The 27,774-nt window shown below is 45.9% G+C and overlaps 1 protein-coding gene across 2 annotated transcripts; it reads left to right on the plus strand.

Moving 5' to 3' along the window:
• Nucleotides 1–27,774, plus strand: LOC138663558 (oocyte zinc finger protein XlCOF6-like). Of its 2 annotated transcripts, none has more exons than XM_069749804.1 (7): nucleotides 1–89; nucleotides 14,770–14,919; nucleotides 15,049–15,228; nucleotides 15,302–15,425; nucleotides 15,505–15,602; nucleotides 15,803–15,893; nucleotides 25,653–27,774. In XM_069749804.1, exons 2-7 carry the CDS (start codon nucleotides 14,842–14,844, stop codon nucleotides 27,095–27,097), a joined length of 2,016 nt encoding a protein of 671 aa, XP_069605905.1. In that variant the 5' UTR covers nucleotides 1–89; nucleotides 14,770–14,841; the 3' UTR covers nucleotides 27,098–27,774. The 2 variants fall into 2 exon arrangements, with proteins under 2 accessions (XP_069605905.1, XP_069605904.1); XM_069749803.1 differs by lacking the exon at nucleotides 1–89 and adding an exon at nucleotides 7,802–8,455.

The raw sequence follows: 27,774 nt of genomic DNA on the forward strand, positions 1-27,774 counted from the left end.
GTCATGTAAGTGGAGTGCTGCTCTGCGGGTGAAGGTCGGTGCTGGAGGCTCCATTATTCTCTATGTGGAGTGCAGCTCTCCGGGTGTAGGTAGGTGCTGGAGGCTCCATTATTCTCTATGTGGAATGCGGGTGGAGGTCGGTGCTGGAGGCTAATAATAATAATAATAATTTTTATTTATATAGCGCCAACATATTCCGCAGCGCTTTACAAATTATAGAGGGGACTTGCACAGACAATAGACATTACAGCATAACAGAAATACAGTTCAAAACAGATACCAGGAGGAGTGAGGGCCCTGCTCGCAAGCTCACAAACTATGAGGAAAAGGGGAGACACGAGAGGTGGATGGTAACAATTGCTTTAGTTATTCGGACCAGCCATAGTGTAAGGCTCGGGTGTTCATGTAAAGCTGCATGAACCAGTTACCTGCCTAAGTATGTAGCAGTACAGACACAGAGGGCTAATAACTGCATAAAGTGAATGAGAACATAATGCGAGGAACCTTATTATGTTGTGTTTTTTTTGTTGTTGTTTTTTTTTTTTCTTTTTTTTTTAAAATAGGCCACACAGGGATCGTTACGTTACTGCATTGAGGCGGTAGGCCAGTCTGAACAAATGAGTTTTTAGGGCACGCTTAAAACTGTGGGGTTTGGGGATTAATCATATTAACCTAGGTAGTGCATTCCAAAGAATCGGCGCAGCACATGTAAAGTCTTGGAGACGGGAGTGGGAGGTTCTGATTATTGAGGATGCTAACCTGAGGTCATTAGCGGAGCGGAGGGCACGGGTAGGGTGGTAGACTGAGACCAGAGAGGAGATGTAGGGTGGTGCTGAGCCATGGAGAGCTTTGTGGATGAGGGTAGTAGTTTTGTACTGGATTCTGGAGTGGATGGGTAACCAGTGTAATGACTGGCACAAGGTAGAGGCATCGGTGTAACGGTTGGTGACGAATATGATCCTGGCAGCAGCATTCAGGACAGATTGGAGCGGGGAGAGTTTGGTAAGAGGAAGGCCGATTAGTAGAGAGTTACAATAGTCCAGACGAGAATGAATAAGTGAAACAGTAAGAGTTTTTGCAGAGTCGAAAGTAAGAAAAGGGCGAATTCTAGAAATGTTTTTGAGATGCAGATAAGAAGAGCGAGCCAGTGATCGGATGTGGGGGGTGAATGAAAGGTCAGAATCAAGGATGACCCCAAGGCAGCAGGCATGTTGCTTTGGAGTAATGGTGGAACCGCACACGGAGATGGCAATGTCAGGCAAAGGTAGGTTAGAAGAGGGAGAGAACACGAGGAGTTCAGTTTTTGACAGGTTTAGTTTCAGATAGAGGGAGGACATGATGTTAGAGACAGCGGTAAGACAATCACTGGTGTTTTCTAATAAGGCAGGCGAGATATCAGGAGCAGAAGTATATAATTCGGTGTCATCAGCATAGAGATGGTACTGGAAACCAAATCTACTGATTGTCCAATAGGGGCAGTATACAACGAGCAGAGGAGGGGGCCTAGGACTGATCCTTGAGGAACCCCAACATTAAGGGGAAGGTGAGAGAAGGAGGAACCAGCAAAACATACAGTGAAGGATCGGTCAGAGAAATAGGAGGAGAACCAAGAGAGAACGGTGTCCTTGAGGCCGAAGGAGCGGAGCATAGTGAGGAGGAGCTGATGATCCACAGTATTGAATGCTGCAGAGAGATCCAAGAGAATTAGCATGGAGTAGTGACCATTAGATTTAGCTGTTAGTAGGTCATTAGAGACTTTAGTGAGGGCAGTTTCAGTAGAGTGTAAAGAGCGGAAGCCAGATTGAAGAGGGTCGAGAAGAGAGTTATCTGAGAGATAGCGGGTAAGACGGGAGTGGACCAGGTGTTCGAGGAGTTTAGAGATGAAGGGAAGATTAGAGACAGGTCTATAATTAGCGGCACAGTTTTGGTCGAGGGATGGTTTTTTAATTAATGGATGTATGATGGCATGCTTAAATGAGGAGGGAAAAATACCGGAAGTGAGGGAAAGGTTGAATATTTTTGTTAGGTGAGAGGTGACAGCCGGGGAAAGGGACTGGAGGAGATGTGACGGAATGGGGTCACTGGTGCAAGTGGTCGGGCGAGAAGATGCAAGGAGCCTGCTTACTTCTTCTTGTGTAACTGGTTCAAAGTCAGAGAGTGAACTAGATGCAGTGGGGGAGGGAGGACAGTGCATGGTATGAAGAGATTGGGAGATGATTTCCTGTCGAATGTGGTCAATTTTTTCTTTGAAGTAATTGGCCAGATCGTCAGCACGGAGATCCGTGGTTGGGGCCTGCTCTCTTGGGTTGAGTAGGGACTGGAACGTGTCAAAGAGACGCTTAGGGTTATTGGACAGCGAGGTGATGAGGGTGTTGAAATAGGTTTGTTTGGAGAGGTGAAGGGCAGAATTGTATGTCTTTAGCATGAACTTATAATGGATGAAATCTTCGGGTAGATTAGATTTTCTCCACAGACGTTCTGCGCACCTGGAGCACCGCTGCAGGAAACGTGTTTGCAGCGTGTGCCATGGTTGTTGCCGTCTGTGCCGAGTTGTTTTATGTATAGGAGGAGCAGCTTCACCAATTTGTCAGGATTCCCTTGACCGCTGCCACCAATTTGTCACGATTCACACCGTGACCGTCACCCCTACGTCACGGGTCGGGGTGACTTTGGGCCAACAGACGGCTATCACATGTGCAGGGGGGCTTATCTTAGTTATCCCTCCACTCCACAATGTGATGAAACAACACACACAAGGCTATTGACCTCTTAGTTTACAGCAGGGGCTTATTTTAGGTATCCCACTGCTTTTCAATATACTACGAACTACAGGGATTTATGTATATCCCGCTTACAGTTCCACTTAACACTTGCAGCTCTCTGGCGCCCCCCTTACTCTCAGGTCAGATTAGGTACTGCACCCTGGGTAATTAGTCGCCAGACAGGCTGCCTGCTATGTACTGGCTATTGGGCACACTGCAGCGACGCGATAAACTACTCCCACTTAGGCAGGATCAATAATTATCAACCCCGCAGTCGCTACAACGCCACTCAACTACCCAGTACAGAATGTATGCTGCCACCAGCTTCGATTAAACGAGTCCGAAGCTAACCCAACACAGTAGCGTAATTCCCTTCAGAAGACTTAGGGTACGTTTAGAGCATGGAGAATGAACTAATATTAAATACTATATCCCATAAAAATTAGGCAGTGCTTTATCAAAAATATTTTATAAAGATGTTACAAATGAGACAATTGCAAATATGTACACGGTAATTATAACATAAAGGGAATAAAGGAGAAAAGCTAACACTCACATGTTCAAAGCATGGCAGGCACCCAGGCTAGTGCAGTTTTCCATACGTCCCAGTTCATGGGACATGCTCAGCTCTTCCAGGAAAAAAAGGCAAGGCTCCATTATTCTCTATGTGGAGTGCGGCTCTGCGGGTGGAGGTCGGTGCTGGAGGCTCCATTATTCGCTATGTGGAATTCGGGTGGAGGTCGGTGCTGGAGGCTCCATTATTCTCTATGTGGAGTGCGGCTCTGCGGGTGGAGGTAGGTGCTGGAGGCCCCATTATTCTTTATGTGAAGTGCGGTTTTGCGGATGGGGGTTGGTGCTAGAGGCTCCATTATTCTCTGTGTGGAGGTCGGTGCTGGAGGCTCCATTATTCTCTGTGTGGAGTGCGGCTCTGGGTGGAGGCCCAATTATTCTATATGTGGAGTGCAGCAGGTAAAGGCCCCATTATCCACAGGTGTCCCTTCTAATTGGGGGGGAAACTATCACCTCTAATAATCCTCAGTTCTGACAAACACTGAGAAGTGCCCCTTTATGGAGGTGACAGAAAGTTTGTTTAGTCACTTTAGCTTCATAGTATCAGCTCTAATCCAATGGGGAGAGAGCGATTTACCCTGAAGAGTCACAGATTGTGGGGTTGTTATAAAATGTTATATTTAGGGGGGTTTGTGTTGTCTCCCTATATGAATCACAATGGTTTTGTTCCTTTTCCGCTGATAGATACAAATGACCCAACTATGAAAGACGGGAACCAATGAAACATGTATTAATCTTATAGTACGTGGCCCCTTTATTGGCCTCCACACTGTATAATGTTCCCACAGTATCGATATCCTCCGCTCAATATGATAGTACAAGAAGCCCCACACAATCTGCTACCACCCAAACCACTAGGTAATAAATCCTCTCTTATCCCCATTCTTGATGCCTTACAGTGCCACCTTCTTGGTTCCCCAGTACATCCATACTCAATTTTATTTTATCTCTTGTTTCTTTCATGTAATACCTTATGTACTCGTGTATAAGCCGAGTTTTTCAGCACATTTTTTTTTGTGCTGAAAACGTCCCCTCAGCTTATACAAGAATCATGGTCCCAGAAAGCCGGAGGGGGAGTGGCGGTCATCGGGTCACAGAGGCAGGAGCCGGTGGCTGTGGCTAAAGCCTGTGCCGCTGCTGTAATAGCTCACAGTGCCAGCCGCAGCCGCCGGCTTCCAGCCATACATCGTACTCTCCTACCGGCATGCCCTTGGTGCTGGCACTTCATCTCGTTCTGGCCGCCTACACCTGGAGCTCTTTCTGCAAGTGATCATGTGGGACAGCTCATTAAGGTCATGAATATGCACGCCTTTCCACTCCCATAGGTGTAGGCGCATATTCATTACCAAATGAGCAGGGCCACGTGATCGCTCAGTACTGGAAGTGCTCCGGTGGCCAGAACGATGCAGTGTGCGCAGGTAGGTGAGAGGGATGTGTTTGCTCTTTTTTTTTTTTTTTCTTTTTATTAAAAAGTCATGCATAGGGATAAGGAGCCATGCATACCAGGATCGGGATGAGGGGACAATGTATACCTGGCTTATACTCGAGTCAATAAACTTACCCAGTTTTTTGTGTCAAAAGTAGGTGCCTCAGCTTATACTCAAGTATATATGTTATATGGAATCCAAAGCAAAAATGCTAAAAAATAACCTATCCAGAAAAAAAAACCTGTACATGGAGACATTAGCATTAGATAACTCCTGTCTTGTTCTTACAAACCATCTATATATATAACTAGATGGGGCGTGGCCTGGACCAGGAGCCGGGCAGACGTGCCTGGGACGAGCTCCTCGGTCCCTCACAGAATAAAGGGTGGAAATCTGCCTTTTCACCCCGCGGACCCCGGACTAAGAGGCCCACAGTATCCCACACACATCCAGGACATACCTGCCGGTGCCCGATACCGACGGGAGCCGGAACGCTCCCACTGCGAGCCGCCATCACCGCTTGTCGGCTCGAGACCGGAGGTGGAGGTGCGCTGTTCCGGTGGCAGAGGAGCTGCCATGAGAGTGCCAGCGCGAAGGAGCACGCCCGGGATCGCGGCGCAGTTCCGAAAAGACCCGGTGAGTGAGGGAGCTGGTGGCGCGGGAGGAAAGTAGCCCTCAGAAGACGCGGCGGCCATTTTAACTCTGGAGCACTGCACTGCAGGGCAGGCGGCCCGCGGCTCCGTTCACCTGCGGTGGGGCCCCGCATCATTCCCTCAGTGGCCACTCACCTGTTAGTCCACTACTCGAGGTGGGGCGACCAGTTACGGCACCAGCACGTCTTTGGAGTCGCCATACACGTTCTCCCTCTCCCTGGTCCCTCCTTTGGTGCCAAAAGCCGCCATCTTGCTGGGAGGCAAAGGCAAAGCCTGAGGCCCAGCGCACCCCTTGGTACAACGCTGCAGCACGAGATTTGCTGGGCAATTGAAGATCCCTAGGCCATCTCTTCATATAAGGTGGAGGTCATACTGGAGGAGGGGAGTATGCTGATGGGGGTTCAGGCTGCATGATGTAGCTGCCCTGGCTCCGTGTGCCCCCCCGTGGCCAGATGTGACCAGCCATAACCTGCTGATATCTATGGGCAGAACCAAAAAACGTGTTGGACAACCTCTAGATCCTTTAGCTCACTCAGAAGACATGGATCGCTTCATAACCACAAAAAATCAGCAGAGGAATACCAGATCCCAGTCCTCTTCCAATATCCCTGGGGATTGTTCCTCTTCACAGGACTCCCTAGCCTCTCACAGCTCCCCTGATAGAGCTACATATGAGGGGGACGATAACTCTGAATTCCCAGATGATCTGACAATCCAGGACCTCAGTAAATTTATCAGAACTCTTCCCACCAAAAATGACTTGGAGACATTTGCCTGTAGAATTGAAAACTCTTATAAGAAGGAACTGTAGGTCTTAAAATCAGAATTTACATCTAGAGTGGAAGATGCTGAGAAATCTCAGGAAATTATCTTACAAGAACTTCAAACCCACAGAGAGGTTCTAGTAAATTATACTATGAGATTGGAGGACATGGCTACAGGGTTAGAGGACTTAGAGAACCGCAGCAGACGCAATAACATTAGAATACTTGTCCTCCCTGAGTCTATCAGCCCAACTGAGCTGGACAGTACAGTTCAAAAATTGTTCCTTGAGATCTTAAACGACAAAGGTGCAAGTTCCATAGAATTTGACCGGATCCATAGGTCCCTTGGACCCAAACCGCAATCAGACTCAAGACCCAGAGACGTCATATGCAAAATACACTATTACAAAGTCAAAGAAACCATCATGTTAGCTGCTAGACAGAAAGGCTCCATTACCTTTTGTGGAGCACAGATCTTAATATTATCAGATTTGTCTAGGCGGACTCTACAACTAAGGGTACCGTCACACAATGGCATTTTGATCGCTACGACGGCACGATTCGTGACGTTCCAGCGATATACTTACGATCTCGCTGTGTCTGACACGCTCCTGCGATCAGGGACCCCGCTGAGAATCGTACGTCGTAGCAGATCGTTTGAAACTTTCTGTCGTCGTCTAGTGTCCCGCTGTGGCGGCATGATCACATGGTGTAACAAAGGTGTGCACGATATTGTATACGATGTGCGCATAGTAACCAACAGCTTCTACATCGCAAATACGTCGTGAAGTTATCGCTCCATCGTCGTGCATTGCGAAGTGTGACCGCAGTCTACGACGCTGGAGCGATATTGGAGCGATGCTGGAGCGTCACGGATCGTGCTGTCGTAGCGACCAAAGTGCCACTGTGAGACGGTACCTTAAGAAGAGCTCTGCGTCCACTTTTATCTCTCCTTAAAGAAAAAGACATTCTTTACAAATGGGGATTTCCGTTTCAACTGATAGCTTTTAAAGGCGGGAAATCAGCAATTTTTCGCAATTTGGGAGACCTGGCCATCATCCTGGTAACTTTTGAACTACCGCTGACTGAGCTTCCTGACTGGCCAAGGCCCCTCCAGCTTCCAGATATCCCACCCAGATGGCTGAAATCTCCTCACTCCAAGCAACCTAAAAAGAATGGTTCAGCTCCCTATCAAACCTGAGGGGACACCCATGTTCCTCATCTTATTCGAAGTTTTTTGTCCGACATATTTGTGTTCCAACAGGACATCCGGACTTTTGGTCCGATGTGTACTTGGTTTGCCCGTGCTTAATTGTACCATTGGTTGTCATCTATGTAGACACTCCGGTTTCTTACATGTGAGGCTATAAATGTCTAACTTTCCTCCAAACGGTTAACATTAAGTAGTTAGAGCTTAAAACTTGGATTAAGAGGAACTAGATGTTGGGCGTTATGCCTTTTTTCCTTTTTGTTGACCTAAAACTGTTTATTACCTGTTTTTGGGGTGTCAGGGCCGTGGGGGTGGCGGGTGGAGAACGGTTCTGACCATCGGCTTTTCCTCGCTCAAATAGACGTGCTTGGTGGACATGGGACACACCACCACGTCACGACTTCTTCCTGTAGGTGTGCATACACCTCACATTGAACTCTTCTTTCTTTCTCTCTATCTGTTTGTCTATTCCTTCTTCCTCCTCTCTGTTGCTCAACTCTCAACCCCCCAGCCTATTCCCAACTCTGGATTCACTTATGAGTGCCCAGGGGACCCGGTTTCCGCGCCCATATTACCAATTCCTTAAAAAATACCTTAACTATGGCTGAGATCAAATTTTGTTCATATAATGTTAAGGGGCTCAACGTTCCAGAAAAAAGAAAACAGATTCTACACTCCAGCCATAAGCAACGTGTCTCAATTTTATTACTTCAGGAGACTGACTTTAAGACTGGGGTGACTCCTGACTCTACATCCCTTTACTTTCCGAAATGGTTTCATAGTACGAACCCCCATGCTAAGTCCAAGGGAGTATCTATAGGCTTTCACAAGTCCTTCCTCCCGGAAGTCCTTGACTCGATGATTGGTCCAGAGGGGAGATTTATTTTCTTAAAACTGATTTGGGGATCTCGTGAGCTCACTTTGGCAAATGTCTATTTTCCTAACCAGGACCAGCAGAAATTCAGCTACTCGTGCAAAAAGCTCCTGGAGAATTTTGCAGGCGACTCGCCGATTGTCTTGGGAGGTGACCTCAATCTTCCAATGAACCCCTCAATTGACGTGTTATCGGGTAAGTCCTCTTATCCTCTGTCTACTATCAAAAAGATAAGAAAGCAGGTGAGTGATCTACGTCTGGTTGATGTGTGGAGGGCTCTCCATCCAGATACAAGAGACTATAGCTTCTATTCACAGGCACATTCCATCTACAGCAGAATCGATTTATTTTTTTGTATCCCACTCCCTGCTGGATTCGGGGGTGGGGGCGGAGGTGGGGGTCGATGTTGAGGTCCGACCACGCACCTATTTATTTTTCAATAAAATTGGACACCTCAGTGAGGCCTGGATTCTCTTGGCGCCTAAATGAGAACTTATTGCGAGATCCGTTATGTGCCTCAGAGGTGAAACGATCTATAGAAGGTTTTGTGGCGGATCATGCATTGGACTCCACGTCTCCTGCGATAAAATGGGAGGCTCTGAAGAGTGTTTTGAGGGGTGTCCTTATATCACACGGTGCCCGCCTCAAGAGGATCCGCATAGCAGAAATAGCTGATCTCTCTTCTAAAATCTCTAAACTTGAGTCACAACATAAACAAGACCTTTCCCCAGTTACCCTGTCAGATTTATCCACGGCCAGACAAAAATTACTCACAATCCTGGACCAGAAGTCCCGGTGTCTTAGAGAGAAAATTAGGAGCTGTTTCTATCACTTAGGAAACAAGAGCAGCAAGTTCTTAGCAAGGGCCCTACGCCCAAGAGGTCCGCAGACTTTCATCCCATTCATAAAAACCGCTAAGGGTAAGGTAGCACATAGTACACGGGATATATTATCCAGCTTTCATGACTACAATAACTCCCTATATAATATAAAAGGTCACTTTAGGGATATCCCGACTCACTTGCTCCATGATAAAATCAAATCTTACATTCAATCAAATAGGTTGCCCGCGGTCTCGGAGGAGTGCCTGGTGGGTCTGGAGGAAGACTTCTCATTAGAGGAGGTCACCTCAGTAATTGGAGACCTGAAGTCAGGTAAAAGTCTGGCCCTGACGGTTATTCAGCGGGGTTTTATAAGCAATTTTCGGACCTTTTGGGCCCTCCATTTCTGGCCGCATGTAATTTTGTCGCCTCGGTGGGGTCGTTTCCCCCACAGGCTTTAGCCGCCCATATAACAATTATTCCAAAATCAGATAAGGATCCCACCCTGTGTAACAGTTATCGTCCCATTTCACTCATTAATATAGATGTCAAAATCTATGCAAAAATGATCGCTAAAAGATTAAGTGGTCTTTTGCCTCATTTGATTAATCAAGATCAGGTAGGATTCGTCCCGGGAAGAGAGGCTAGGGACAACACTATTAGATTCATTTAGTTGATAGACAGAGCAAACAGGACAGGGGACCCTATGTGTTTACTATCAATTGATGCCGAAAAGGCTTTCGATAGGGTGGGCTGGGATTTTATGTATCAAACACTAGAGGGTATTGGATTAAAGCGGAAAATGCTGAGAAGCATTATGGCTCTCTACGAGTCCCCATCTGCACAAATCAAAGTTAATGGCTCCCTATCGGACCCTCTCCACATTCGAAACGGTACAAGACAGGGGTGCCCTCTATCACCCCTGTTGTATATACTAACCATGGAACACTTGGCCAATGCAATTCGCAATAATATATCAATTAAAGGGGTGCAGATCTCTTCAGAAGAACACAAGTTGGCTCTATTTGCTGATGATGTACTCATGTATATCACCTCGCCTTTAATCACTATACCCAATGTTTTATTGGAGCTGCATCGCTTTGGCCAATTGAGCAATTTTAAAATTAACTCCCACAAATCGGAAATGCTAAATATCTCTTTATCCCCTGCATTAGTCTCTCAATTATGATCCTTCCCTTTTAAATGGCGCCCTAATTCCCTCAGATACTTGGGTATAGCTCTGACTGCCAAGACGTCACAGCTGTACGAAACTAACCATAAAATGGCCCTCTGTAAAGCTGAGCTTGATCTGGAGAGATGGAATAAATTGCACTTGTCCTGGCTTGGTAGGATCAATACAATAAAAATGGATCTATTGCCACATCTTCTCTATTTCTTTCAGACCATCCCTATTGTTCTGCCTGCTTCCTTCTTCTCCAGACTCAAATCAGCAATTACAAGATATTTGGTCGGGCAAGCGCCCTCGCCTATCATACCAACTATTAAGCACACCTAAACAAGAGGGAGGCCTGAGTCTGCCTGACTTCTTGCTCTATAACCATGCCTCCATCGGAACCTGCTTACTAGATTTATTATCATACTAAACTTAAAAAAAAACCATGTGGGTGGACTTAGAGACAACTATATCAGTGGTCAATCCCAGAGTTAACATCTGGCATGGGGGGGGGGGTGCAGGGGTTCACTGGGGGGAGCCTTCCCTTTCTTACTAGAAACCTGATCCTTTTTGTCAAACGCAATAATCTAAAGCTTAATATGTCATCTATACCAGATCCCTTGACCCCGATCTCTGACAATCCGGATTTCCCTGCGGGCCTGGATAAACCCCTTCATCGGTAAAACCTTTGCACTCCCTCTTCGAGGGATCAGAAATCCCACCTGGGGTATGGCTACTTTATGAACAAATCAAAAGCTATGTTCTCAGGGTATCCAAACAGGTCGACCTATTCCGACCGCTTACTTCTTTCGAGTCAGCGTGTCTGGGTGGGGACCCTCCATCGCACACAGTATCACTCTTGTATAAAATGTTCCAGGGACCCCAGATATCTACTTTAGATCCTCCTGCTTTCTTTCAGAAATGGGAAATCGACTTGAATAAATCGTTAATACCAGATGACAGGAATAAGAGTCTTCTCTATACACTTAGATCCTCACTATGTGCGGACTATCAAGAGAGAGGTTATAGACTTTTGGCTCGGTGGTATAGATGCCCAGACAACATCCATTCTATGTTTCCAAATACCCCAGACACGTGCTGGAGATGTTGGAAGGAGAAGGGATCGTACACACACATCTGGTGGTCTTGCCCATCCATTAAGGCTATATTCACACTTTGCGGATTTTGCTGCGGATCCGCAGCGGATTTGACCGCTGCAGATCTGCAGCAGTTTCCCATGAGTTTACAGTACAATATAAACCTATGGGAAACAAAAAACGCAGTGCACATGCTGCGGAAAAAAACCGCGTGGAAACGCTGCGGTTTACATTCCGCAGCATGTCACTTCTTTTCTGCAGATTTTCACCTGCTCCAATAGGAAACTGCAGATGAAAATCTGCAGAAGAAACCGCAGTAAAAACCGCGATAAATCCGCATTAAAAACCGCAACGGGTTTTCACTGCGGATTTTGGAATTCCACTGCGGAAAAATCCGCAGTGGAATCTGCAAAGTGTGCACATAGCCTAAAGATTTCTGGGAGGATGTTTTTGACCTTCACAATAAGCTATCTATGCACAAAGCCCGACCCACAATAGAGGTGGCCCTGCTATCTATTTGTGAGCTTTCCATAGCTAAATTTAAGAAAGGCCTCCTTAGACATTTCTTGACAGCTGCACGTAATTTAATACCTCGCTACTGGAAGCAGACGAATACCCCCTCAAGATCCGAGCTTGTGGCAGAACTGAACCACCTCTTTAGAATGGTTGGTCAGGACACCGGGACTTTGGACAAGGTCCTAAACATATGGGCCCCTTGGATAATGTTTAGGGAGACCGCAGGTCTGACCGTATGGCTCAGTGGAGTCTCTGACTCAAATCATTAATTTTTTCGGACATGACCCCTTGGGTTGTGAATTAATATTGACTCCAGGTTGAGTTGGATGGGACAGCGGAGACCGGACCCCCTCTTGTCTCTTCTTTTCTCTCTGTCTCTCCCCCTTTCTTCTCTTTGTCTGTTAATTGTTGTATTGGTTATAAAGGTGTTATGGCTATGATTAGGAATTAATTTGGATAACCTACTCCGTCAATATATCTGAGCCTGGCTGTTAATCTGGGTTCCGGAGATATAGATCCACACTATGACTATGACTATAAACATATTTCATCGCCATTGGTAACAACCTAATACATGGTTGAGGGGTGGGTGTCCTTGGGTACCCACTCTAGAATTAACACACTGATTTATGGTTCTCTTTAAAGTGCTACTAGAATAACCCTTTTTCCATAAGAAGACAACGGAGTCATAGTATGGGATTATAGGGTAATGTTTATTGCATTTTCTTTTGGTTACAGTGTTAATAATCCAAATGTCATTTCAAGTTGTATCAATTTGCTATTATCTTACTCCAATGGTTTTTGTAAAAGTGACTTCATTTAATAAACTTGATTTACACATATATATAACTAGATGGTAGCCCAATTCTAACGCATCGGGTATTCTAGAATATGCATGTCCACGTAGTATATTTCCCAGCCACGCAGTATATTGCCCAGCCACGTAGTATATTGCCCAGCCACGCAGTATATTGCCCAGCCCACGCAGTGTATTGCCCAGCCCACGCAGTGTATTGCCCAGCCCACGTAGTGTATTGCCCAGCCCACGTAGTGTATTGCCCAGCCCACGTAGTGTATTGCCCAGCCCACGTAGTGTATTGCCCAGTGATGTAGTATACAGCACAGAGCCACGTAGTGTATTGCCCAGTGATGTAGTATACAGCACAGAGCCACGTAGTATATTGCCCAGCTACGTAGTATATTGCCCAGCCAGGTTTGTCACAGTTTAAAAAATAAACATATACTCACCTTTCCAAGGGCCCCTTGTAGTCCATGGCAGCTTCCAGTCCCAGGGTTGGTAAGAGCGCAGGACCTGTGATGACGTCGCAGTCACATGACCGTGACTTCATGGCAGGTCTTTCTAGCGCAGGCGCGCAGGGCCTGTGGTACTTCTCGCGCAGGGCCTGTGATGACGTTGCGGTCACATGACCGTGACGTCATGGCAGGTGCTTCTCGCGCAGGGCCTGTGATGACATCGCGGTCACATGACCGTGACGTCATGGCAGGTCCTTCTCCCATACCATCTTTGCCACCGGAACCTGCAACGGAAGATGGCGCGTGGCGCGAGCGACTACGGAGGGTGAGTATAGCAGGTTTTTTTATTTTTAACATTACATTTTTTACTATTGATGCCGCATAGGCAGCGTCAATAGTAAAAAGTTGGGGACACACAGGGTTAATAGCGGCGGTAACGGAGTGCGTTACCCGCGGCATAACGCAGTCCGTTACCGCCGGCATTAACCCTGTGTTAGAGGTAACCGGAGGGGAGTATGCGGGCGACAGGCACTGACTGCGGGGAGTAAGGAGCAGCCATTTTCTTCCGGACTGTGCCCGTCACTCATTGGTCGCGGCAGCCATGACAGGCCGCTGGCGAGACCAATCAGCGAATGAATATCCGTGACAGAAGGACAGACGGAAGTGACCCTTAGACAATTATATAGTAGATTGTCTAAGGGGTACTTCCGTCTGTCTGTCTGTAAGGGAAATCCCACGTCGCTGATTGGTCGCAGCCGCCAGGCACAGTCCGGCCAGTCAGTGCCCGGCGCCCGCTCCATACTCCCCTCCATTCAGCGCTCACACAGGGTTAATGGCAGCGTTAATGGACCGCGTTATGCCGCGGGTAACGCCCTCCGTTAACGCTGCTATTAACCCTGTGTGTCCAACTTTTTACTATGGATGCTGCCTATGCATCGCTTCACTGGACGCCGGAGGGTGAGTATATAACTATTTTTTTATTTTAATTATTTTTTTTAACATGGATATGGTGCGCACACTGCTATATACTGCGTGGGCTGTGTTATATACTGCGTGGGCTGTGTTATATACTGCGTGGCTGCTATATGTACGTACGTACGTACGTATTCTAGAATACCCGATGCATTAGAATCAGGCCACCATCTAGTCTTTTATAAAAGCCTCAAACTTCTGTGTGTGAATATGACCTGAGATCAAACATGGTAGAAGATTACAGAGCGGGGAAGACGGGAAACATTCATATAGACGGCCGGTGGTGATGGGGTCAGTGACGGACTCTGGCCAAATGTTTTTAGAGCCATAGTAGAAGATGAAGATGTCGTCCTCATCATGAAGTAGTTATTTCTCCTGTAACTTGTAATGAATATCTCCTGCAGTATTGCTAATGGCCGATTCCAATGTCGGTAAATGAGACGAGAATTAGCATTCTGGAAGATGAGTCTATGAGAAACTTATTCAGCTGCCGACTCCGAGGAAGAAACTGCCTGTTGTCTGTGGCCTAAAATATTTTATTTAGTTTTATTAGTAGATGTAAAGAAGAAAACTAAATACTGTAAAATAATTTCTTCTTATGTTTCCCTTATTATCTCTAGTAATTGTATTACACAGGATTTTTATGATGTTACATCGGCTCATCTTCTCATTCAGGTCTCTACAATATCGGATCCTCTGTGATGATCTTGTGTATATAAGATAATTTTTCTGAATTGCACATCAAAGATGAATATGGACAGAGACAAAATGGCTGAGAGGATATTACACCTCACCCTAGAGATCCTCTACCGGCTTACTGGAGAGGTGAGAGATTCCAATGATGTCACATTACATCATTCTTATCTATGGGAATAACAGATGGACAGAACTGGAGGGGTGAGGACTCTGGAAATGTCTGTAGTGAGATTTATTAATGTGTCTCTCCATTACCAGGATTACACAGTAGTGAAGAAGACCTCTATTGAGTGCTGTCAGGACCCTGTGTCTGAGGAATGGGTAAGAACCCTGAGCCCAATCACAGGGCCTCCATCTCACCCCCTGATACATGAGAACATCAATGACCAGAAGATCCTAGAACTCGCCTACAAGATGATTGAGCTGCTGACTGGAGAGGTGACACTGCTGGAACATTATACAGTAACAATATGAAGGCTTCGGGGCATGACTGTATCATTGTATGTGTCAGGTTCCTATAAGGTGTCAGGATGTCTCCATCTATTTCTCCATGGAGGAGTGGGAGTATTTAGAAGGACAAAAAGGTCAGTACAAGGACATCATGACCGAGGTTCCCCAGCCCGTCACATCACCAGGTAATAGGACTAAATACACACGACCTATAATTATCTGTATGTAAAGAATGAATTTAGTCCCTGTATGTGTTTCCTTCAGATCTATCCGGTAAGAGGACAACACCAGAGAGATGTCCCCGTCCTCTTCTTCCACAGGACTGTAAACAAGAAGATCCCAATGTTGCTCAGGATCATCAGGTAGATGGAGAGAAGGTGTTATGAGTGACATCTCCCCTATGATGTGTACATGGCTGTGAAGGTCTTGTGCTCTGTCTTGTTTTATCCACCAGTATTATGTTTTATATTTGTGTAATGAGAACGGTGGAGATGGTAGGATTAGAGCTGATCATAGATGTGACTTCTCCATCTGTCTGTGACTTTTACAATATTTGTTTCAGGGTGAAGATCTGACCCATATTAATACTACAGAGACATATGTGAGGGGTGATGAGCGTTGTAAAGAGGAGACTCCTACATATGACTACCCAGGTGAGTAGTAACCACTAAATGCAGAGAAGTCACGATTCTTCTCAGTCACCAGCTATGGCTGCTTTATCGGTGGTGTAGTCTGGCCATATCACAATCATGTGATCACCATTTATTCAGTCGCCATGACAGCACCACGAGAGAGAGGGGATCCGTCCTTCAGGGACAGGAAACCTACTAACATAAAAGGGCAGCACCTCTCTCCCACATCAGTTGGTTACCTGTCCCTGACAGGGGAACCTCTTCAGACATGCCTTATGAGGAAGGTCGACGAAACGAAGATAACCCAGTCCTGGCGGGCCGATTCAGGTAGCGGGGGTCCCTTACCTCGGTCTGTCCAGGACGCCGGAAGCACCACACGGCAGGGGAACTGCTGGTGTCGGTATCAGCAGAGAGGGGCAGCTTTTATCTAAATGCTTGCCTCTTAAGTGATCCGTCGCCGTCAGGTACCAGGTGAGTATATGGTGTCTTCTGCCGTGGCCGTGCCCGGGGGTCCTCCCGGGGTCTGTCCGCGGCCTGGTGGTGATGTGTGAGTCGGCCGGGCGGCGCTGGCTTCCTCGACCGCGCGTCGGCACGCTCACTGCTGTCGCGACCGGAAGGGGCGTGTCCGGCTGGTGGCACGGCCTGATGACGCAGCGGGGCATGCGCAGTGGGACCACACCAACCGATGACGTCCCTATCTCATCCTCGCCGGATCCTGGTACCCGGCGATTATGCGGTGGGGGGTAAGTTTGCGGATGGGCCTTCGGGGGGGCGGAGGTCTGTTTACGGTCGGTCCGGGGCGCGGCCCTGGGAGAGGCACTCCAACATTTAATTATGGTACCGAGCAGATCACCTGGAGCCTGCTGACCCCCATCAGGGTTCGGTACCTTGGAGGTATTTAATAAGGAGTCTGACGACTGCTGAGTGCTTCTGATTCATTGTAATGATGGAGTCGCTGGAGCAGGGAGCACCACTGCCTGACAAGCAGCAGCAGCAGATTCAGCCCAGTGAGGAGCCTCGAATTATATCCCAGCGGCGATCTAGTGGCAGTAGTCTCGCTGGTGGAGGCAAGGATATCCAAAAATCAAGGCAGAGCAAGTCCTCAAGCCGTAAAACATCGCCAGCTAGGACGGACCCCCCCACACTGATTACGGTACCAATCACTGCACGTTTGGGTAAATGATCTGTGTGAAAGTTCACTTAGTGATTTCCTGTTACTCCTTATATTCCCTCTCTCCTTGTTAGGCTTTGGCGGAACATTTTTTCCCCTAACATAGGGAGTGCGCCGAATGTGGGGAACCACTCCCAGAAGGCCATGACAGAAAGCTATGTAAACCCTGCATGCAACGCTTAATTGAGGAAGAAGCCCCTGACCTTACTTCCACTCTAAGGGATATGGTTAGACAGGAAGTTAAAGGTTCTATTAAATCCATGTCCAAGAAAACGGATGTCAGGAGAAGCAAACATATTAGGTCCCCAATTTCGGATTTGGGGTCGGACTCGGGTGACCTGAGCTCTGATTCCTTTCAGTCATCCTCTTCATCTATAGAGACCGAGTCCGGTCACTCCTGCTTGCCGCTAGACAGAGTAAACCATCTTGTTAAAGCAGTAAACACAATGGGGATTGAGGAGACCCAGACAGAATGCTCCATGCAGGACATTATGTTTAAAGGCCTAGATCGAAAATCCCGAAGGTCTTTTCCGGTGGTGGATAAGATAAATACATTGATTACAAAGGAGTGGGAAAAACCCGAAAGGAAAGGTTCACTTCCACTGGCATTTAAGAGGAGATATCCATTCGAGGAAGAAGCTTCATCCTCATGGGACAAGGCTCCAAAACTAGACGCAGCAGTGGCCAAGGCGTGTAAAAGGACCTCTCTTCCATTTGAAGATCTAGGAAATCTAAAAGATCCACTAGATAGGAAAGCTGACGTTTTCCTGAAAGGGCCTTGGGAAACATCAGCAGGATCCCTAAGACCAGCAATTGCAGCCACTTGCAAGGCACGGTCATTGATGGTGTGGCTTGACCGCTTAGAGGATCAACTCAAGAATAAGGCTCCCAGGAATGAGATCCTATCCTCCCTACCTATAATTCAGGAGGCAGCAGCTTTTCTGTCAGATGCGTCAGCAGATTCTGTTAAATTAGCTGCCAGATCTTCATCCCTTTGTAACTCAGCCCGTAGAGCTCTATGGATTAAATGTTGGCCAGGAGATTTGCAAGCCAGATCAAAACTGTGTAGCATTCCATGTGAAGGGGCACATTTATTTGGACCAGTTCTTGATGAACTATTAGAAAAGGCGGGCGATAATAAGAAACGGTTCCCTTACCTCGGAAGACCCTCTTATTGACGGGATTAAAATAAAGGATGGTTTAGCCGCAGAAGGTCGAATAGAGAAAGAGACCCAGATATGATAATAATAGAAGGAAAGGTAGAGGATATATGTTTAATACCTCTCGGGATTATAAAAAACCTCAATGACTGCCGGACCAGGTAGGGGGTAGGCTTTCAGCCTTCTATCCTGCCTGGTTACAAACTTCCAACAGTCCATGGATTCTCAGTGTTATTGAAACTGGCCTAAAGTTTGAGTTCCAAAGGATTCCTCATGATACATTTACTTTAACACCCATCCGTTCTTCTGCAGAACAAATGGCACTAGAGTCGGAAGTTCAGGAACTTCACAAAAAAGGGGTTCTGATCAAAGTGCCCGCGGTAGAAAGAGGTAAAGGGTTCTACTCCCCTCTCTTTCTTGTCAAAAAACCTGACGGATCTTTTCGTACCATCATTAATTTGAAAGGCCTGAATAAATTTTTGCTGGTCCCATCTTTTAAAATGGAATCTGTAAAGACTGCAATAAAACTTCTCTTTAACAATTGCTTTATGGTTGTCCTAGATCTATTATCACGTCCCGATACACGTAGATCACCAACAGTTTCTTAGGGTGGCAGTTTCACTAAACTGCTCAGGACAGCACTTACAATATCGTGCACTACCCTTCAGAGTCACGGTTGCACCCCGGGTTTTTACTAAAGTCATGGTAGAAGTTATGGCACACCTTCAAGAACAGGACATATTAATAGTTCCCTACCTAGATGACTTATTGATTGTGGGACATTCAGAGTCACATTGCAAAAACCAATTGGAGAATCTGTGTTACACAAATTGGGATGGATTGTTAATTTCAAAAAATCTCGTCTATAACCTTTAAAAGTTCAGGAGTTTCTGGGTCTTACCATAGACTCCAGTCGGCAGGAGTGTCGTCTGCCGGATTCAAAAGTGGATGGTATCCAGCGACTAGCGACCAGAATGATTAATAATCCATCAGTCTCTGTAAGAGGGGTGATGTCACTATTGGGTTCACTCACATCATGTATTCCGGCGGTTCTCTGGGCTCAATATCATACCAGAACACTACAGTGGGAACTTTTACAAAATTCCCTTCGCCTGAAAGCTCATCTTATCAGTAAATTTTCATTGTCCGTTGAATCTATTCAAATACTACATTGGTGGACACACGTACCAAATTTACGTAGGGGGGTTCCCTGGACAAATCATATAACTCGGATAATAACTACAGATGCTAGCCCCAGGGGATGGGGGGAGGCACATATGGAAAGTAGTTGGGTATCTAAGCCACAACCAAGTCAGACAGGGAGATTGGACACTAGACTCATCCATCTTCAATCAGATCATATAATTGTGGGGTTGTCCAGACATAGATCTCTTTTCCAACCGAGGAAACAGAAAGCTACATTGATTCTGCTCCTTAAACCCCAGAGACAATCCGTATGCAGTAGATGCTCTTCTAATCCCATGGCACTTCAATCTCGCCTCTGCGTTTCCCCCTCTGAACTTAATCCCAATAGTTGTGAGGAAAATATGGGAAGACGGAGTCCGAATAATCCTGATAGCCCCGTTCTGGCCCAGAAGGTCCATTTCTCAGCCATGGATTCTTCCAGAAATATCAAATCTCTCCCAGGGCCCAATCCTCCATCCACGAGTGGCCAATTTACATCTAGCGGCGTGGAATTTGAAAGGTCGTTACTAAGGGGGAGGGGTTTTTTGCGGGACCTGGTAAATACATTAGTCAAAAGTAGGAAAATCTCTACAACAAACATTTACCTGAGGATTTAGAGAAAATTCTTATCAGTTTCAGAAACGCGGATTGATCAGGAACCCTGTATTAACCAAATTTTAGAATTCCTGCAAAATGGATTAGATATGGGCCTAGCCACAAGTACGCTTAAGGCCCCTTCACATTTAGCGACGCTGCAGCGATACCGACAACGATCCGAATCGCTGCAGCGTCGCTGTTTGGTCGCTGGAGAGCTGTCACACAGACCGCTCTCCAGCGACCAACGATGCCGGTAACCAGGGTAAACATCGGGTAACTAAGCGCAGGGCCGCGCTTAGTAACCCGATGTTTACCCTGGTTACCATGCTAAAAGTAAAAAAAACCAAACAGTACATACTTACCTACAGCCGTCTGTCCTCCAGCGCTGCGCTCTGCTTCTCTGCTCTCCTCCTGTACTGTCTGGGAGCCGGAAAGCAGAGCGGTGACGTCACCGCTATGCTTTCCGGCTCACAGCCAGTACAGGAGGAGTGCAGAGCGCAGCGCTGGAGGACAGACAGCTGTAGGTAAGTATCTAGTGTTTGGTTTTTTTTACTTTTAGCATGGTAACCAGGGTAAACATCGGGTTACTAAGCGCGGCCCCGCGCTTAGTTACCCGATGTTTACCCTGGTTACCAGTGAAGACATCGCTGGATCGGTGTCACACACGCCGATCCAGCGATGTCAGCAGGGAGTCCAGCGACGAAATAAAGTTCTGGACTTTATTCAGCGACCAACGATCTCCCAGCAGGGGCCTGATCGTTGGTCGCTGTCACACATAACGATTTCATTAACGATATCGTTGCTACGTCACAAATAGCAACGATATCGTTAACAATATCGTTATGTGTGAAGGTACCTTTAGGGTTCAAGTATCGGCTCTAGGTGCACTATACAATAGATATTTGGCCAGCAATCATTGGATAGTCAGATTCTTCAAGGCAGTTACGAGATCTAGACCTATCATTAAACAAAAAGTAGTTCCATGGGACCTAAATCTTGTTCTCTCAGCTTTAACGCAAGCTCTATTTGAGCCTATTGATGATGCCCCGATTAAAATTCTATCCCTGAAAACAGCTCTCTTAGTTGCGCTTACCTCCGCAAGAAGGATTAGTGATATACAAGCTTTGTCCAGACAGCCTCCGTACATGCAGTTTAGGGAAGATAGTTATTGTGAGACCTGATCCTCTTTATCTTCCAAAGATAGCCTCAAAATTTCATAGGTTACAAGAGGTTGTCCTTCCCTCATTTTGTACCTACCAACTAATCCCACATAATTATGTGAGAGAAGAAGAGATCCCAAATCATTATTAAAACCAATGTTTATTAATAAATATTAAAAATAACATGATGAAAAAGCAAACAATACCGTAGGGGACACCACCATACACAGATATCTATACCTATACATACAATGTGATATATAGTAAATATTAGCAAATAACTCCACTGAGAAACAAATCAATCTGGACACAATTCCAAACGGTAATGTCCTCAAAAAGGCAGTTATTCATCACGTAGTCATACTGTATAATGTAGTCAGCATATGCAGCCCAAACAATACATTACTAACCTATAAAAAGGTAATCCTAATCGGCACAATGGCCTCTGTTTACATAGGCAAAAAATGCTGATGAAGGTATGCAACTCGAAACAACCCGCTAGAGTAGACCAGTGTGGAAGCCAAATATCATACAATGTAGTGAAAGGGTATGTTACCTTGTGCTTATGGTGTCTCCTCACCCCGACGTACGTTTCGCCTCCTGCTTCTTTCTGCTTTTTTTGCGCCGAAATGTTGATGATTTAAACACATCTGTATTCATATGGGTCTATTATCCAAAATTGTGGATTTTCTTGTTTCAGCACAACAAAACGTTAGATAAATTTCTACCATTTTGATCTATTGACTTTTTACTCCAGAGCACCCATTCAACAGTGAGCACCCCGTTTCTTGACTGTAAATGCCAAATACATTGATTCTAAATGTGGTTTGAGCACACTGTAAGACTCAGAAGCGAGGGGGAAATTTGACTTTGGGAGAGCGTATTTTGCTGGATTGGTTTATGGAAGCCATGTTGTTTTCAAGAGCCTTTGAGCCACTAACAATGTAGAAACCTCTGTTTTTCCTTTGACAGATGATGGACCTGAGTGGGGACTTGTTTTTGTAAGATGAGTAGAACTTTTTATTGGTGGTATTTATTTATTTATTTTTTATTCCATATTTGGGAGGCAGAATGAATGAATAAACAGTTGAACACCACGCTCTACTGGTTCATCCTATGAGGTTTTCTATTAGACTGAGAACTGTCATTTTCTTGGTGAATAATTCAAATTTCTCTTTCCCCCATGATGGCACCATGAAGAGAGAGGGATCCGCCCTCAGGGACAGGAAACCTACAGGTGGAAAAGACGGTACCTCTCTCCCACATCAGTTCAGTTTCCTGTCCCTGATGGGGAACGTACAGCATACCTTATTGACTAGTTGTCGTGGGATGCCGGGGGCTCCATCTGACCGATCTAGGCAGCGGGGAGCCCTGCCTCAGGCATGATGGTCTTCTTCTCTCCCCGAAGTGCCACGGTTCCAGGGTCGGAGGGCCGTGTGCGAGGGGGAGAGGCAGTGAAGCAGGATCCCGTCTGCCTCTCCCTGTGGATTCCTACAGCCGTTAGTAGGTGGCGGCGGTCACCTGGTGTTACATCGCTGGTCCACCTGTGGCCCAGGAGAGGAGGATGGAGGTGGCGGCTGCCTGCAGGGAAGCGCCGCTACTAGTTGGGGCATCGGCGGCTGCTTCTGACGCTCCCTCCTGGAGGCCACACGCTGCAGAAGTGAGGCGCATGCGTTGGCCGCAGGGCATCTCTGGGAAATCCAGAGTGCGCATCCGGTGCTTGGTTTCACTATGAGTGACCAGGAGCAACCGGTAGAGCAAACCCTGCAGTCCCTCCAAATAAGCACCGGCAGCAACAGCGCCACCACCTGCAGCGGTGACAGAAACAAGGAGATGTCTCTTCTCAGCGTCGCAGTTCGGGATCCCAGCGCAGCAGAGGCCTCGGTGGATCCGAAAGGCCATCAGCGGTTCGAGTTGTGTCGTCACCTTCATGAAAGTTCATCTTCTAAATAGGGTTTGTTGTGTCTTCTTAGGGAAAGAAATGTGCAGCAAAATCCAAGCACGGAGTATGCGCAATCTGCTCTATAGAGCTGCCCACTACGTGGGTGAAAATGCTCTGTACTACATGTATAGAACATACCATATGTGAAGAGTCCCCGACATTCGCATCTGACTTAAAAGAACTGATCAAAAACCAGGTGGAAGATGCGATTAAAGGTATTAAAAGTTCAAAAAGAAGCGCAAATCCAGACATAGATCCCCGGAATCGACTACCAGTGAGGAAGATAGCGACTGTTGCAGTAGCTCACTCTCTTCACCCTCATCTTCTTCGTCCTCGGTGGGGGGGTTGCAATTACTTCCCTATTGAAGAAACTGATGCCTTAGTAAAAGCTGTTAGAACAACAATGGGGCTGGTAGAGTCCCGGCCCAAAAGAACGGCGCAGGACTTTATGTTTAGCGGACTAGAGCAGAGGAAATGAAGAGCGTTCTTATTAAATGAGAAAATACAATCCCTAATAAAAAAGGAATGGAAAAGATCAGACAAAGTCCTCCTGACCCCAAAGAGAAAATACCCCTTTGACGACCCAGTTTGTTCTTTCTGGGGATAAGGCTCCAAAAAATTTGCCTTGCCTTTTGAGGACATGGGGACCCTGAAAGACCCCCTGGACAAAAAGGCTGAAATATTCTTGAAAGGCGCTTGGGAGACTGCTGGGGAGGGGATTAAAACCAATCATAGCTGCCACATGCACCGCCAGAACCCTAATGGTGTGGTTAGACCACTTTGTCACAACTAAAAGATAAATCCCAGAGAGAATCAGTTTTGGACTCGGTCTCAATAATGAAAGGAGCAGCTGGGTTCCTATCAGACGCCTCTATAGACTCAGTTAGGTTAGCGGCAAGGGTCGCTTCCATTTCAAACACGGCGAGAAGGGCTTTATGGCTCAAATGCTGGCCTGACCTACAAACAAAAACCAAACTATGCTCCATTCCCTGCGAAGGAGAACTCTTATTTGGGCCAACCCTAGACGACATTCTTGATAAAGCAGGGGATAAGAAAAAAGCTTTCCTGGGGTTTCCCAACCAGTTCTATAGACGGCCCTTTCGGAGTAGGAGATTCATACGTAGAAAGCCCCCTAATGGTCAAAAGGAGGGATGGGAGGATAAAAGATTTTGAGGGAAAGGGTTCATGTTCAACAAACCCGAAAACAAAAAACCACCCCAATGAAGGTGGGCCCCAGGTGGGAGGGAGATTGGCCTACTTTGTTCCAGCCTGGGAAAAAATATCAGGGATCTTAAATATAATAAGAACAGGTCTAAAGCTGAAGTTCCATACTATCGCATCCCGTCACTTTGTCATAACCCCTCAAAGGAAGGTAGAAGCCGAGCAACTATGACTCCAAAAAGAAATGCAGTATCTATTAGCAAAAAAAGTCCTGCAAGAATTCCCAGACTGGGAGAAAGGCATGGGATTTTACTCCCCTCTATTTTTTCAGATAAAACTGGATGGAACTTACAGGACAATAATAAATTTGAAAAAACTAAACAAATATCTAGTGACTGAACAATTCAAAACAGAGACAATAAAGACATGCAGATTTTTTTAAGTCGAACACAGCTGCGGCAGGGGGAGTGGGAACTAAACCAGGATGTATTCAACTACATAGTAGAGCTTTGGGGTTTCACACACATTAGTTGTTAAGAAGTGCCTGATCCATTATCTGTCAGCCAGGAGGGACTGTAGGGGGGGATAGGTCTCTTTTTGTTTGCTTTTAGGGTCCAAATAAAGGACATAAAGCATCAAAGGCCACACTGGCGAGATGGATATGAGACACTATCATCCTTTTGTATTCCTTGTGTAATGAAGCCATTCCAGAGGGGGTTAGAGCTTATTCGACCAGATCGGTGGCGACCTCATGGGCAGAGAGAGCCGGAGCCTCAATTGAGCAGATATGTAGAGCAGCTACTTGGTCTTCTCCCTCTACTCTCTTTAATCATTACCGACTAGATCTGACCTCTTCTTCAGACCTCACCTTTTGCACAAGGGTTCTGGAGGCCGTGGTTCCCCCCCCACACCCCCCCCAATGTACATTCTATGAAATTCTCTCCGTGGTACCGTCATTGGGGGAAAGAGAAAATCTTAGTTACTTACCGATAACGGTATTTCTCTGATCCTATGATGGCACCCGTACATTCCCTCCCTTCACGTGTGGGTGCGCACACTAGGATTATTTATTAATGTTTAGTCACGCGGTGCCTCTAAGTCTGAATTAAAATATTTGTTTGGCTTAACCATTTAAGTTCAGCTGAAGTTCTGTTTAATGCTTTGTAAACCAAATGATGTGAGAGAAAGGTACCGCCTTTTTTACCTGTAGGCTTCCTGTCACTGAGGGCGGATCCCTCTCTCTCCGTGGTGTAGTCATGGGATCAGAGAAATACAGTTATCGGTATGTAACTACGATTGTTTTTACATAACTTGCCATTTTTATTGACAGTTTAAATACAAATATTCAAAAATATTAAGTTTGAGGATATTTAACTGAAAAATAATTGGTTTTATTTTTTGCAGATGACTGTACCAAGAGATCAGAGGGACAGCTGACATCTTCTTCAATTTTTAAATCAGATAATCTTGAGATCCCACACGATGCAATTGAAGTGAATGCAATTACTCCAGATATACCATCATCCCTTCACAGCATCTGTCTGTCATCTGATCCTTTGAAACAGGTCCTGTCTTCTGATTCATTACCGACTACTAAGGAAAATCAAATTACTAAAATAAGCATTAAAGAAGGAACTGCTCCTAAATCAAAGAAGCCATTTTCACCTTCAGAATATGGAAATGGCTTTCCCCTTGAAAAGACTTTTCTTAAACATCAAACAATTCACACAGCTGAGAACAGATTTACTTGTTCCAAGTGTGGGAAATGTTTTAACCAGAAATCAGATTTTGTTATACACCACAGAACTCACACAGGGGAGAAGCCTTTTTCCTGTTCAGAATGTGGTAAATGTTATAGCCATAAATCAGATTTGCGTAAGCACCAGAGAACCCACACAGGGCAGAAGCCTTTTTCCTGTTCCGAATGTGGGAAATGTTTTAACCAGAAATCAGATTTGCGTAAGCACCAGAGAATTCACACAGGGGAGATGCCTTTTTCCTGTTCCGAATGTGGGAAATGTTTTAACCAGAAATCAGGTTTTGTTATACACCACAGGACTCACACAGGGGAGAAGCCTTTTTCCTGTTTAGAATGTGGGAAATGTTTTAACCAGAAATCAGATTTGCATAAGCACCAGAGAATTCACACAGGGGAGATGCCTTTTTCCTGTTCCGAATGTGGGAAATGTTTTAACCAGAAATCAGGTTTTATTATACACCACAGAACTCACACAGGGGAGAAGCCTTTTTCCTGTTCCGAATGTGGGAAATGTTTTAACCAGAAATCAGATTTGCGTAAGCACCAGAGAATTCACACAGGGGAGAAGCCTTTTTCCTGTTCCGAATGTGGGAAATGTTTTAACCAGAAATCAGATTTGCGTAAGCATCAGAGAATTCACACAGGGGAGATGCCTTTTTCCTGTTCCGAATGTGGGAAATGTTTTAACCTGAAAGGTCATCTTGATTACCACCAGAGAACCCACACAGGGGAGAAGCCTTTTTCCTGTTCAGATTGTGGGAAATGTTTTAACCTGAAAGGTCATCTTGATTGCCACCAGAGAATTCACACAGGGGAGAAGCCTTTTTCCTGTTCCGAATGTGGGAAATGTTTTAACCAGAAATCAGATTTGCGTAAGCACCAGAGAACTCACACAGGGGAGAAGCCTTTTTCCTGTTCAGAATGTGGGAAATGTTTTAACCAGAAAGCTCATCTTGATTACCACCAGAGAACCCACACAGGGGAGAAGCCTTTTTCCTGTTCCGAATGTGGGAAATGTTTTAACCAGAAATCAGATTTGCTTAAATGCCAGAGAATTCACTCTGGGGAGAAGCTTTCTTCATGTTCTTAATGTGGGAAATATTTTAAACTGAAAAGGTATTTTCTTAAATGGGTTGTTATCATGTTTGGCCTTGCTAAAATATCAAAAAAATCATATTCACCTTCCATGTTAGTGCTGTTCCAGCGGTATCAGCAATCATGTTCCTGGGGCTCTATTAGGTTGCTACATAGCACGAGCCCTGTGCCCAATCAGCCCGAGCTTCACTGTCCCTGCCCTGAGACGTATTGAACATCAATTGGAAGCCAGGGCTGCGACTTCTCTTTGACTTCCTCTTATTGTTCGATTTTTGTCTGAAGGTGAGAACAGTGAAACCAGCGCCAATTGGACACAGGGCTCGTTTGACATAATAACCTGAGCCCCCAAAATGCAAGTGCTGACACTGCTGGATCCGTGCCAGCATGGGAGGTTTATACAAGGTTTTTTTTATTTTAACAGGACTAAAGATGAGGAATTAGAAGTCAAAATCACACACAGAGGAGTAAACATTATCATAAATGATAAATGTAAGGTTATACACATGGGAAGAAGGAATCAATATCACCATTACACACTGAATGGGAAACCACTGGGTAAATCTGACAGGGAGAAGGACTTGGGGATCCTAGTTAATGATAAACTTACCTGGAGCAGCCAGTGCCAGGCAGCAGCTGCCAAGGCAAACAGGATCATGGGGTGCATTAAAAGAG

Source organism: Ranitomeya imitator, chromosome 2 (genome assembly GCF_032444005.1).
Source record: "Ranitomeya imitator isolate aRanImi1 chromosome 2, aRanImi1.pri, whole genome shotgun sequence".
Classification (NCBI taxonomy): domain Eukaryota; kingdom Metazoa; phylum Chordata; class Amphibia; order Anura; family Dendrobatidae; genus Ranitomeya; species Ranitomeya imitator.

Bases quoted from the DNA above. Each gene is read 5' to 3' on its own strand.
- LOC138663558 (XM_069749804.1), top strand. From the start codon at position 14,842: ATGAATATGGACAGAGACAAAATGGCTGAGAGGATATTACACCTCACC. The intron at 14,920-15,048 runs GTGAGAGATTCC...CTCCATTACCAG, and splicing joins TCTACCGGCTTACTGGAGAG to GATTACACAGTAGTGAAGAA. The intron at 15,603-15,802 runs GTAGATGGAGAG...TATTTGTTTCAG, and splicing joins ATGTTGCTCAGGATCATCAG to GGTGAAGATCTGACCCATAT.